The 12,939-nt window shown below is 36.4% G+C and overlaps 2 protein-coding genes across 4 annotated transcripts; one reads left to right on the forward strand and one right to left on the reverse strand.

The window, feature by feature from the left end:
- Positions 1-1,348: 1,348 nt before the first annotated feature.
- Positions 1,349-3,768, reverse strand: LOC120484359 (uncharacterized). Its single transcript, XM_089120405.1, has 4 exons — positions 2,929-3,768; positions 2,649-2,855; positions 1,957-2,173; positions 1,349-1,848 (listed from the first exon to the last, which is right to left on the reverse strand). The coding sequence occupies exons 1-4, from the start codon at positions 3,584-3,586 to the stop codon at positions 1,647-1,649; spliced, it is 1,284 nt and encodes a 427-aa protein (XP_088976531.1). The 5' UTR covers positions 3,587-3,768; the 3' UTR covers positions 1,349-1,646.
- Positions 3,769-4,035: 267 nt separating this feature from the next.
- Positions 4,036-12,019, forward strand: mis18bp1 (MIS18 binding protein 1). 3 transcript variants are annotated; one of them, XM_039679396.2, is made up of 19 exons: positions 4,036-4,167; positions 4,889-4,969; positions 5,370-6,039; positions 6,135-6,230; positions 6,380-6,469; positions 6,838-7,109; positions 7,220-7,293; positions 7,536-7,657; positions 7,736-7,826; positions 7,925-8,037; positions 8,344-8,510; positions 8,639-8,714; positions 8,800-9,844; positions 9,978-10,147; positions 10,243-10,382; positions 10,469-10,611; positions 10,783-10,861; positions 10,966-11,017; positions 11,460-12,019. In XM_039679396.2, exons 3-19 carry the CDS (start codon positions 5,442-5,444, stop codon positions 11,567-11,569), a joined length of 3,438 nt encoding a protein of 1,145 aa, XP_039535330.2. In that variant the 5' UTR covers positions 4,036-4,167; positions 4,889-4,969; positions 5,370-5,441; the 3' UTR covers positions 11,570-12,019. The 3 variants fall into 3 exon arrangements, with proteins under 3 accessions (XP_039535330.2, XP_039535250.2, XP_088976530.1); XM_039679316.2 differs by having other exon boundaries at positions 4,129-4,284; XM_089120404.1 differs by lacking the exons at positions 4,036-4,167; positions 4,889-4,969 and adding an exon at positions 5,000-5,191.
- Positions 12,020-12,939: the final 920 nt, after the last annotated feature.

A 12,939-nucleotide genomic window follows, 5' to 3' on the forward strand; every position in this document is an offset into this window, starting at 1 on the left:
AAAGAGAAACCTTTTGTTAGATTTTTTTGGGGTCAAGCCATATTTGCTTGTTGATGTGGTATACAAAAATAGTTTTGTATATTGACTCGAAATCCAAACCTTTTAGCCGGCACAAAAGAAGATGGTCTGACTCAAATTTGGTGAAATTGGACAAACGGTCTAAGATGAGTTACTTTTAAAAAGTAGGTTTTGAAACAAAATACAAATGGCGGACAGGAACTTCAAAATACAACTGGCGGACAGGTCAAAAATAGCAAAATCGGTATCTATGTTCTTGGCATGAACATGAACATCTATTAAGACCAGCTTCATTACAATAGGCTAATTTAATCCAAAGTTATTAGCATTTTTGGAAATTTCATTATAATGTTTGACCACGTGGTTGCGCTGTCCCACATGATACCAATGCTTTCATAATATATATATGAAGAGTTCAGATGCAAAAGCCTCTAAATGCCATTTGAAATTTTTTTGTAGAATGATCATTTTTATCAAGCTTGTATATTTAAGTTCAGTGATTTCACTTAAATTGCAATGATAATTACCTATTAATTGTTATTTAAGTGAAATTACTGAACTTAAATATACAAGTTTGATAAAAATCATCATTAAAGAACAAAATTTCAAATGGCATTTAGAGGCTTTTGCATCTGAACTCTTCATATATATATATATATATATATTATTTTATTATTATTATTTTTTTTTTTTTTGCCAAAATTAAAAATGGCCCTCATCATTTGGGTATCGTTCGAATCAAAAGAGACTAGTTTTGTGATAATTGGCCAAACCGTTCAGAAGCAAAAAAAAAAAAAAAAAAGTAAATTACTACTACGTGGCACTGCGCCAAAACTGTATACTGGTAGCCTCAGGTCAATGATTTGTCCTGAGCCACAGATTCAGAGGGGAAAATAATTTTGTTTCTATCCCTTACGGTTAAAAAATTATTAGCATAAATGTGAATGCAACTTTGGGCAGTTGGTGGTGCTATAGGGATTCAGTCAGAGACTGCAGATTTGTTATGGTGACAGTTCAGACTGGCTCCTAATAAATAAAAGCTTACATTTTAAAAGTTTTTGAGGCAGTTTGTATAACAGCCTACATAAAGGTATAAATAATTTAATATTAAACTTATTTGTTGTTCCAAAATGAAAATATCTGGTATATCTACAAGAACTACTATATACAAGTTCTAAAAAAAATAACTTGCACATATTTGTTATATACTTTGTGTTTTAACTGGACGGATTCGTAAAGTGGTAAAAAGTAGTATATATTTTTAAATACTCAAATGTGAATGGATTGCCACCTAGTGGAGGGTTTGGATGTTAAGGATTGTAAACAGGACTTCTTACTGCAGTCTTTATTTCATTTCACTACTTTATCAAGGACAATTTAAAAAGAGACTATAAGAGATTATACCATTTTCTAAATATATTCCACTTTGTAAAGAATCAAGTGAATGCTGATGACATACAATATCATTGACAATGTAACAAATGTCCACTAATCCACTATTTACAATTTAAGTCCATTTTCCATCTTTCACATACATGTTCCTCTATATTACAAAAACTGTATAAAAGGCATGAGCATCTGTATATGTCTGAAATCATCAAGTTGCACATAAGAAACAATGAAGTGTATCAATTAAAACCACAAGAACAAGTTGTTTGGTCCCTTGAATTGGAATGAAGCACATGGATTTTATTGTTTGTTTGGTCATCAAGTTTTCGTTTCAGATCTTGTACCGTAGGACTGCCTTGGGGTGCATCCAAAATCACTAACTGCTGAAGTCCAGGCAGATGGTGAAGCTCAAGAAACAATGATGCTGGAACATTTTGGTGTCTGAAAGTGATGAGTTATTTAGAATGAAATTTAACTGAGGTCAGATGAACAAAAAGCAGCACGTTTACTTATTATGAAATTATATAGTTCATTACTAAGAACTCTCACCTCACTTTTAGGACCTGCAGCTTTGGGAACATCTGAGGAATTTCTTTGATTATATTGCAGATGTCATGACAACACAAGTCCAAGTGGAGGTGAAGGAGATCTGGCACCTGCTCTGCCATGATCCTTACTGCCTTCAAATCTGCCCTCACTCCCATGAGAGACAAATGCCGCACAGTCCTGGGTATTGATTTAGCATAGAATCCGAGCGGGTATCCTACTAGAAAACACAAAAGAAAGAACAAAAATGTAGAGGGATTTATAGTATTATCAAACTGCAAAATCAAGATCAAGTGCTTCCTTAACATACTTGTTTAATGATCCAGATTTTCTAAAATAGAAACTAGGGCTGTCAATAGATTAAAATCAATAAAAAATAATAATAAACGTAATAATTATTGATAGTCAAATATATTGTAACTACATGTATTAATAATAATAATAGCAGCAGCTATAATTATTATTATTACTAATCATTATTGTGATATTTTGTTCATGAACCTATGGGTGCTAATGAAAATGAAAACTTGTCCGTGTTAACTTTGTCGTTTTCTGTCAAGTAAGCAATTTGCATTATTGTACAAGTATCGTATTTTTCTCATTTGTAACTTCCGGTTGAAGCCCGTTTTCTATCGAATCTGCGAGGTGAAAATGAAAGATGTATAACCCGTGTTTATGCATTATTTCATACTTACAAGAAATATTGAGCTCTGAGAGTACATGAAGCCCTTGCAACCATTTTGTGAGACGGCAACGGGTTGGATCCTCACACCATTGTTTATAATGCACCGTCAGTTTAGTAAGGGAGGACAGGGCGTCAAAGGCAACAGGGGAGAGGCAGGGGTCATAGCAGTTCAGCAGCTCCAGACTGCTCAATCCGAACTCTGAATCCGGACTAACTCCTGTGTGAAAGAAAAGCGTGAAAACATACCCTTTCCTTCATTTTGTGTTCTTTATGAAGCATACATTACATACCAGGACGCCCACATGCTTTAATTGGGCAAAAATAATCATCAGGAAGAATCCCATACTTTGGTCCCAATCTCAAGGAAAGGTGTTTCAATTTGGGCAGACGCTTCAACATGCCATGAAGGACAGGTTTAAAGATAGGATTTTTATCTTCATGGTAGTGTAGTGAGGTAAGCTTGACAAGTTGCGAAGTAGCAGCACTTATCTCCGATACTGAAGCTTTCTGGACCTCACATAAGCAGAGATGAGTCAGTTGTCTCAAAGATAAAAGTGAGCTGGTCAGACTCCGACAGCAACATTGACGGATGACAAGCTTCTCGAGTTGTTTTAAAGCACCCAACTCTGCCAGAGCTTTGCCATCACTGCACTGAGCCAGAGTCACGGAACTGATCCACGGAAGCTCAGTCACAATATGTCGCAATCCTTTTGCATTTGCCTTTTGAACAACAATGGACTTGGTTTTTCTTTGGCGCAGAGTTTTCCAAAAATGTGTGTCGTAGAGTTCGAACTTTTGGAGGACAACAACGCTGCCTTTCCATAAGCTCCAATGGTCGATTAATCTTTTAAAGTACGTGCAAGTTAAACGAACACTCAATTTGTCACGAACAGAGAAAAATCCAAAAATGTGGATCCAGATCTCATCCGTTAGTTGAAGAGCGGACATCGTCTCGTCTCCGTTATCCTCACATGTAATTATGGTATTTCCTAAATTTTCATTCTTATACACGAATCATTTTGTATTCACTCCGAGTCTCCAACACATGGTGCATAATGCATGGTTCTTTTGAGTCGGATCTTTTCGGTTTGGGTTCACAAAACCAGTCTGAACGATTTATTCACTACTCCGGAAGCAGGGCATAGCAGAGGAACCTATAGAACTCCCACTCACATTGAACTTCCGGGTTCTGAACGGGTTGCAGTTCTACTCTGGGTCCATATGAGGGCGCTCACAGGCGGAGTGCAGAATGAATGAAGGTCTATGGAGCAATGTTAAATGTTGTTTTCGAAAGAAGATGCAAAGAAATGACACATTACTCTGTGTTTGATTTTTTTAGAGTCACTTATTTGCTTTAAAAAGTCTTTTAAAATGTCAATGACGGACGCCGCGAAATTTTTAAATATCACTGTTTTGAAAATACTACTGCTCCAAAGTGGCCAATAGGGCAACTATGTATTTATTATGTCAATGCTTGTGTGCTCTGCACTTTCTTTCCTCTTGAGGCATCGACAACACAGCTGACACAGGTAAATACATGTGTGTGAGAGTTTTAGTCCTGCTTCGGATGCCACAATGCCATCAAGAGGTATCTCTGGACCAATCAGCGGAATGCTAGCGTGTTATGGGCAACATCAACTCAACCTGTAAGAAATCGAAAGGACATAATAACTCATTCATTCAACTCACGACCTATAACCCATGTTGAACTTGCAAAACCTACATTCAAATATGAGATTTCTCAATGACAATCAGGTGAAAGAGACAAATTCTGGTGGAACTACAACCAAAATACATTTTTTGGAGTGGCCAGGCTTTCCATAGATGGGCTTTGGGCATAGTAAAGTGAATTGGGACACAGCGATTTACTGTCAATTGAATTGTGTATTTAAAGTGTGTATAATGTGACACCCTTTGTCTGACATTTTAAGCCTTTTACCATTACACTCACTTTACACTGTTATATTATGCTCTTTAAATAGCCACCCATTTTAATTGTAATACAGTTTAATTCTAATGCAATTTATGTTGGTTCAATAGTTTGTTTTATTTTCCGGAAGTCTCAAACTTTACTGGTAAACATTACAATAAACGCCATAATTAATCAATCCTAATCTCAAAACACGTAATGAACAGTAAAATGCAATGAAATGCGTTTTGAGATCAAAGAATCACTGTTTTTAACCATTTTTTTAAACTAACTCTTTGAAAGAACCGACTCGCTTAAATGAATCACTCACTTCCTCGTAGCATCAACGGAAGTGACGGAGTGCTTCCGCGACGCAAGACGTTAGCCGCGCTTATCCGGGAAAATTCAAACGAGTTTTTATGGTGAGTTTTTTGTTGTTGTTGTTGTGGTTGTAACTTGTAAATGGAGGCCATAATGTTATTCACTCTACTATATAAGTTAGAATATTAAGTTAGATATTTATTTCGCTCAGTGATATGTAATGGAGCGTTTTGCATATTTTGTTGACGGATAAGTGTGCACGGTTTTTTTCTCGTTCTAGCTTTAGTATTTTACAGTCAGAAGCAAGCTTTGAAATAGTTGGGGTTAGAGAAGTGTTTATAGTATAATTCCATTAAGATGTTTATTCATTTTTAATGTTATTTTACAACTGATGTTGCGTCTCATATTACAAATATGTGACTAACTTAATTCTTCATGAAAGTGTTCAATTTGATAGACACTGGATTTTTTTGTTGTTACTAATTTCTTTGCATCTTATAGGATTTTTGCTGAAAGCATGGACCACAACGGGTCTGTAAACAGTTAGACTATCTTTCCTCTTACTCAACAACAATGTATCATCAACAACTACAAGACTATTTCATAGCTCCTGAAGTCCCTAAGCCTGGTGACATGATCACCCCTGTCAAAACCATATCAAAAACAGCTCACAATTGGGCCACTGGGTCAGGCAGAAAGAATTCAAACAGAGACGTGTTGGTGATGAACTCCACTGCACAGAGTGCTGAAGAAAACAGCCCAAATATCCCCTGCGAGCTCAGCAGTATCAATGCCACGTCAGAGGTTGTAACCCCTCAAGACAAGGCTAACCTGATGCTGAAGAGGTGTAATGAGACGCCAGCAAAGATTTTTGCAAGAATGAAGGCAAAAGTTCAGAGACAAAATTCTGCTGGGCATGGGGCAGCCTCTGATCATGTAAGAAACCAGGATATCTGTGGTGATATGCTTTCAAACCGTGTGATCCAGTACTCGCAAAAGAGAAACGCCAACCAGGAGACATATGTGTTAGCCCCCTCACCTCCACAGTCGCCAAGAGGAGATGCGCAGGCTGGAGAAATGGACTTTCCACAGGAAAGTCATTCCATCAATGTTTATAAAGATCCTGGAAGAAAAAATGAAACTTTTAATACTGAGTCACGGCCATTTATTGGTTAGTTATCTCTCTTTTTTATTATTATCTTTTTTCAGATGTACATATTGCTGTAATTGAATTATTTTAATTTCAGTTATTATTTGTGTGTCTAGAGCCATGTGTTTTACTGGAGAAGATGCCTGGGGAAATGTTATCCGTGATGAAAGCAAGGCTGAAGCAAATGCCAGAGAATCTAAACAGAAACAGACGTATGGTTTATATATATATATATGTGTATAAGTTATTTAAAAATTGCTTTTTGCAATTGCTGTTCTCTAATATTTCAGCACAGTTGTATTCACAGGTGTTCACAGGGACTCAATTAATTTATAAAGTCTGTTTTGTTTGTTTACTCAAGAGCCTTGTGTGCTGTTGGATAAGGTGGTTCCTGATGAGACATTAGCCCAGCTTCAGCAGAAGCCCATCAATTTTCTAAGTGGAAATAGAGGTATAATGTTTCATTTTATCCTGCATTACTCATAAAAATACAGTAGTTTAGAATGATGTATGTGTCTGGATATGAATCTCTTTTTTCATAAACATAAACTGATGTAAAGCTTTATTTTTGATTACCAGTTGTGAGTTTGTTTATTAATCTTTATTTTTTCTTGTTATTTTTTGTTCACTGGAAGAATCTCCTTTCACCAAGACAAATTCCTTGTTTGTGTAAAACTACTTGATAACAATTTGGATTCAGATTTTTACAGAACACTGGGTTATAGACCTCGTGTAATCTAATAAAGAATGCAAAAGTAACTTATGCAAAGAGTAAAATGACACTGATCATAATAGATTTGTTCTGAAATTTGATTGCAGGTGGTTGTGTTGTAATTCGTGAGAAGAGCATTTGTGTAGAAAAAGACAACGAGAAAGACCTCCATAATGACACGTCCAGGAGTCCTGAGTCTGGTCTTGATCAGTCGGAGTGCACAGAACTCCCTGGACCCCCTCAGCCCTCTCATAATCTTCTGGAAGATCCTCTCCTGCAGCTTTCTCCTCGCGTCTTTATCCCACGAAAGCAAGTGTCTGTGTTTCAGTCAAAACAACAATCTAGACAAGCGACTATAGCGCTAGATGAAGGAACCAATGTAAGTAAAGGAAATTATCGTTGTTTTTTAGTGTTTTTTTAAGATCATTGACAAAAAGAAATGCAAAAAAGTTTGTATTTTGTAATGGCGACATTATACTTGTCTTTTAGGTGAAGGGGATTCATTTAAGAGAATGGGTTTTGAAACTGCTCAACAAAGACCTTGTGGTTGATGGTATTCGCGTGTAAGATATTGGCTTTTTACTTTTAGTTTTTTTTTTTTTATGTGATTTTGGTAAATCTTGATTACTTGTCATATTGTCTGTGTGCTACACTATACATGAATTTAAATTTTATTATATTACAGCATTATACTATTCTTTATTACACAATTTATTTATTTATTTTTTACAAACCCATTGCAAAACTTAGCTGAATGATTTCAGATATTATGTAGCTCTAATGTGGTTGTGTTTGATAAATACAGAGACACTATGATACCTTGGCACAGCAGTTTCATCACTGAAAGAGTCTCAAGTAATGTGCTCAAGACCTCATCTGGCAGAACCTATGTGCTCATTGGGAAAATGGCCAAACATCCCAAGTCATGTAAGAAAAATGCTTTTTAAATGAGGTTGCCTTATTTTGTTTTTACTTCATTTAACAATTTTGTTTTTACCATTACAGCATTTCCATCATGGTTTTTGAAGAAGTTTCTGTTTGGGTTTCCAAGAATGTGGAAAGAGTACCTTGATCAGTTTTTGAGTGGTCATATGGGGTATGTTGCCTCATTTCTGATATTACGTTATGTCTCATCAAATAACAAAAAAGAGACCATACATTTCATTAAATGATTTTACCTCATTTTTGATTTAGATCACAGAAAGGTCAGAAAGATGACAGCTGTGCAAAACCTCCCAATGCAAGAAATCAACAGGCTTCTAAAAACTCAACATCCAAACATCCCAAGATTCAAGGCATTACAACCTGTGAGTATATCATATGTTGCATATTTGAAAACTATGGACTGTATAGTGATGTCTAATGTGAGTGCATATTGTTCATGTGATTGACTTCTTTTTGAAGAAATCAGGTAAAATGTGTTCACAAATCAATCTGAATCATTTGTCACTGAATCAATCAAAAATAATTGATTCATTTAATGTCTCTCTGCGTTTATATTTTTATTGGCGTCTGGATCAAGAATGTTTGTAATTCCAATTAAAATAATTTAGTTTAAACTCTGGCCATCCTCATATGTTTGTAAAGGTCACACAATTTTTTGTGTTGTACAGCTCCCATCACGCCCACTGACAGCATTCAGCCGAGCAGCGCAAAAGTTTCCCGCAGTGGCCGACTCATCAAACCGCCACTGGAATACTGGAAAGGAGGGAGGATTGTTATGGACTCTGAAATGAATGTCACCATCCATGAAGACTACTCTAAATCACTGATGTCCACGGTACTCTTATCATTTTATTTAGCAGTGTCAATGTCTTTTGATCTCTAGTGACAATCACAGGGACTTTATATTTATTATTATGGTGCAAGTGGGCCATTTATTAAATATGTTGTTATTTGTATTTCCAGCCAAAGAAGCCGGTAACTCTGGCAACATCACAAATCACAGAGGAACTATCTTCCAGGCCTGAAACTCGGGGAAGAGGTGTGTATTGATAACACGCTTGTATTTATAAAGTGCAAGTGCTTTTTTTTATTGCAAATTCTCACATTTATTTGTTTTAAAAAAGGGAAATGTAACACATCTAGCAGTGAAGATGACCTGTCAGTGCCAATGAGGAAGATTAAACGGCATTCCAAGCCCCAAAGGAATGCCCCATCTCAAAGCAATCAAATAGAGAGCACCTCACTGAATAAACCTACAAGAGCTCAGAGAGGATCCCTGGTTGTGCCCCCCAGCTCGGATTCAGGTCATGCGGTGAAACAAAAAGCTGGTCGACCTCAAAGAGCCTCTCTGAGAAAACAACAATTTGGAGGAGAGGAAGCCACTGTGGGTTCTGGATCAGAAATGACAGAGAACACAAAAGTTGATGCAGTGAACGCTAATTTCTCACTTGGAGATGGAGGTATGTCATATGATGAACAGGAAACAGGCATTGAGAGTGATTCCAAGACAAAGCCCAACAGAAAGCCTTCCCAAAAACGAATTCAAGATGAACCGGAATCCATGGCATGCGATAACATTTCCTTGCGCCGAAGCTCTCGCTTAAGCTCCAGAGCCCAATACACTACTGACTCAAACAGCTCTTTTGCATCTCCAGACCCTCCAAAAAGGCAAAGAGGAAAACGGTCTACAGACTGTAAACGGCTAACAAAACCTCATAAGAGTGAGACCTCTGTGCCGCAAGTCTCCACCAGTCATAAGGAACAAAATGAACAAGGTTCTCGTAGAGCGAAAAAGGTCTCGCTGAGAAATTCGGATGATGTTTTGGCAGGAGATTCTATTGATTTTTCCATAGATGGTGATGATGAAGAGAGACGGCAACACGACAAAAAGGCCACGTTATTGTTGAAGAGGACAAGACAAAGGAAAGGTAAATCTGAACTTAAATATAAGGGACACCTGGTTTCCTCAGAGGACGCATATTCTGAGTACTCGGAGGATGAGGAAAGTGTTCAACGTGCTGTTTCAAATAACAGAAGATCAAAGAAATCTGAAACGGGACAAGCAAACACGAAAAGCAAGAAGCCACACGCAGAAAAGGGCAATACGAATGAACAAGATGAGTTATTGGATGGGAAATGGACTGAAGAAGAACTACAAAAACTACACAAGTAAGCTTTTATCTTGAAAGCCAACCTAAAATTGTTTTTTAATTGAAGTGTTTTCTGGCCATAATTGAACAAATTCACATAATTTAATTGGATGCAATTTAGAAATGATTTCACTCTGTATCTCTTTGGAAAGGGCTGTCAACTTATTACCCAAGCATAAGACCGGATACTGGGCCAACGTTGCATATGTTGTTGAAACTCGTTCGGCTGAAGAGTGTCAGGAACAGTATAATGCCAATCAGAAGACCAACAAAAGACCCAGTAAAAAAGCATCAAAGAAACCAGCAGCAACTGAGGAACCAGGTAACCTATCCTTTACAGTATAGCTCGATGAGTTATGAGCATGACAGTTTTTACAGATTATGGAATTTTTTTGTTTGCAAATGTTTTGCTCACAGGAAAGGAAATAGTTGAAATAACTGCCAAAGCTGGAACTCTTAAAAGGAGACAGCAGATGAGGCATTTCTTGGACCACATGCCTAAAGATGACCATGATGATGTGTTTACCAGCTCACCAATGCACAATAAACAAATCAAGGTGCTTTTATGTTGGTTGATTTAGATCCACATACACTGAACTAGATTTCATAAAAATATCTAACTTTACCTCTGTATCTTCTGTAGTTGCCTGTATTTGCTGCAAATGGAGATGATGCGGATTTCAGCCAGCTCCAGAACCCTCAGACGCCGAGTTCTTGCAACTCTACCACTGCTAAAACCCCTCAGTGTTTGCATATTAGCCCAGGAATGCTGGGATCCATCAATAAGTAAGTTTTTATCTCGACTGCCAAAGTTTTTCATGCTTTTGGAGTATTTAGTGGGCGGATGCTGAGTGTACTCATCAGGCTTATTGCCTCATTTGAAAATGGAGACATTCAAATAGCAGATGTCTAATTTGCATCTTTGTATAAATCAGTTAAATTCTTTGTTTATCTTAGGAATAACATGGACAAGTACATTTTTCATCTTCAGAAGAAACAAAAGGGACAGAAACGAGGCAAAAAGCCTGCACCAATGGTAACAATATTAAAATCCTGCTTGTTTTTAACATTTTTCCCATATGTGTTCCTCTTTTTCTTTTTTTCAATTAATATGATAGTGATGCAATTGTTCTTGTGTAGGACAAGCTTACACCAATTCCAGCAGTCAAGAAGACCCTAAAGAGATGTGTTGGTATGTACATTACATTTTTGGTAATGATAACTCAAAGGCTATGTTCAGACTGCAAGCAAATTAGGTTTTTTCTCAAATCAGATCTTTTCAGGTAGACTGTCTGCACTTTTAGTTACGAGTGATCAAATAAGATTTGTGTGTCCAAAACATATACAACCTATCTGCATGTATGGGTTGCGCTTTGGCAATGACAGTGCATACGTTGTGGTGGTCTATCTATTGTTCAGATCTATCCATCATCTCATGCTGTAGTCACTGCAGAAATCTTTGGACGAACCATATAAACTACCATATGAATACTACCGACATTTCTATTCCGTCACCGGTTTTGATATTATCGTTGCCTGTCACTTTAAGACTTGCAATCTGAACAGTCATATACAGAGCATTGAGTTGAAAAATATACTATGTTGTTTTTTCTATTCATCCCGCATGTTTTCAGCTGCTGAAGATGATGACTTTGTGGTGTGGAATATGCTCTCAGAAAAGGATAACCCATACAGAGCTGATGACAGTGATGAGGAGGATGATTATTTTATGGAATACTGCTGAGTTTCAATATCATTGTTTAGCATTTGTAAAACTTACAATCAGCTAGTTTCAGTGCTGTTAATCACATTATTTTACAATATTTTATCTTCTATTTGGTATCCGGATGTTTTTAAGCTCGTCTTGCTTTGTTAGATGCCAAGGCTCATGTTTGCTAAAGCTCTTCATAGCTTATACATTTTAAAAGAAAAGTGCTTTGTTTTTGGCTAGTTCAGAGTTTATCAATGGATTGTAATTTTTTTAATTTGGAATTCATCAACAATCTGTGGATGTTATACAATTAAATTCGAATTAAAGAAGATAAACAACTCAGTATAAAGTGCAAAAGAAAAAAGTTTTAATGAATCCTCAATGAAAATGCAAAATTTTTAATGGATTTTATTTGATAGTATTATATTGTAAATAAATATAAGCAAATACAATGTATAAACTAATAAAACAGTTACAATTTAATTTTTGTTCACAAGTTTTACACAAGTATACTTTTAGGGGAAAAGGGCAGAAATGCTGGCCTGCTGGGCTAGTAGTGATGTCTCAGTTGTGTCTTCTCTTTTTTCTTTATCTTGTTCCTTCCTGTTTTTAAACATTTTTTGGAAAATCCCTTTATTTGTGTTTTGATTTAGCCTACTGCTGCTTTAGAAATGCTATGCAAAAGGATAGTACTGACCTGTAGAATAAGTGTAAAAAAGCTGTTTATGCTCCTGTACTTAAGGTCTCCATGTAAATGACCTCTTGTAATCAGCTTGTAATCTTGCATACAAAGTGAGTGAATTAAGTTCCTGTTTATTGGTAGCTATACTGTAATGCGGTGTTGGTAGGCGGCTAGTTAGTTAGAAAACTTTTTTTAATCTTTTTTAACTATTTTTTATTTATTTATTTTTTTATCATCTACAGCGATACATCCCCAACAGAGCACTGCATAAAACAAAACACTACAATTCCCTGATAAAATACATAAAGAAGCTTACACCAATAGAACTCATAAAAATAGTCTTGATTGTGCCTTTTTAAAAGCAGCCTCACTATTTTTCTTCCAGTTCAGTTTACTGTCCAAATGGACACCAATATATATGTCTGAACAATCTGTACTTTCTGACTGTTAATAAACACTGGTTCTATCACTTCTTTTTCCCCCCCTTCTAAAATCAATGATCAACTCCTTAGTTTCATCGCACCATCTAAGAAATAACTCAACCTCTCCTAATTGTCCACATCATTGCTTTGAAAGAAAAGGTGATACGACTGTGCCCTGAGGGGCTCCTGTTTTGGTTGAAAAAATGTCAGAAATTTTATCACCCAGAAAATTTGACAACTAATCTGACAGATAACCAAGGATAATCCTCTCAAAACATTTCATGTGCTATATGGCCAAA

Source organism: Pimephales promelas, chromosome 15, assembly GCF_988280905.1.
Source record: "Pimephales promelas chromosome 15, fPimPro1.hap1.1, whole genome shotgun sequence".
Taxonomy (NCBI): Eukaryota; Metazoa; Chordata; class Actinopteri; order Cypriniformes; family Leuciscidae; genus Pimephales; species Pimephales promelas.

Excerpts from the sequence above, each read along its gene's own strand:
- LOC120484359 (XM_089120405.1), bottom strand. The coding sequence starts at position 3,586 with ATGTCCGCTCTTCAACTAACGGATGAGATCTGGATCCACATTTTTGGA. Across the intron at positions 2,856-2,928 it reads TAAAGCATGTGGGCGTCCTG|GAGTTAGTCCGGATTCAGAG; the intron begins GTATGTAATGTA and ends TCTTTCACACAG. Across the intron at positions 2,174-2,648 it reads CTCAGAGCTCAATATTTCTT|TAGGATACCCGCTCGGATTC; the intron begins GTAAGTATGAAA and ends TGTGTTTTCTAG.
- mis18bp1 (XM_039679396.2), top strand. The coding sequence starts at position 5,442 with ATGTATCATCAACAACTACAAGACTATTTCATAGCTCCTGAAGTCCCT. Across the intron at positions 7,110-7,219 it reads CGCTAGATGAAGGAACCAAT|GTGAAGGGGATTCATTTAAG; the intron begins GTAAGTAAAGGA and ends CTTGTCTTTTAG. Across the intron at positions 10,612-10,782 it reads ATGCTGGGATCCATCAATAA|GAATAACATGGACAAGTACA; the intron begins GTAAGTTTTTAT and ends TGTTTATCTTAG.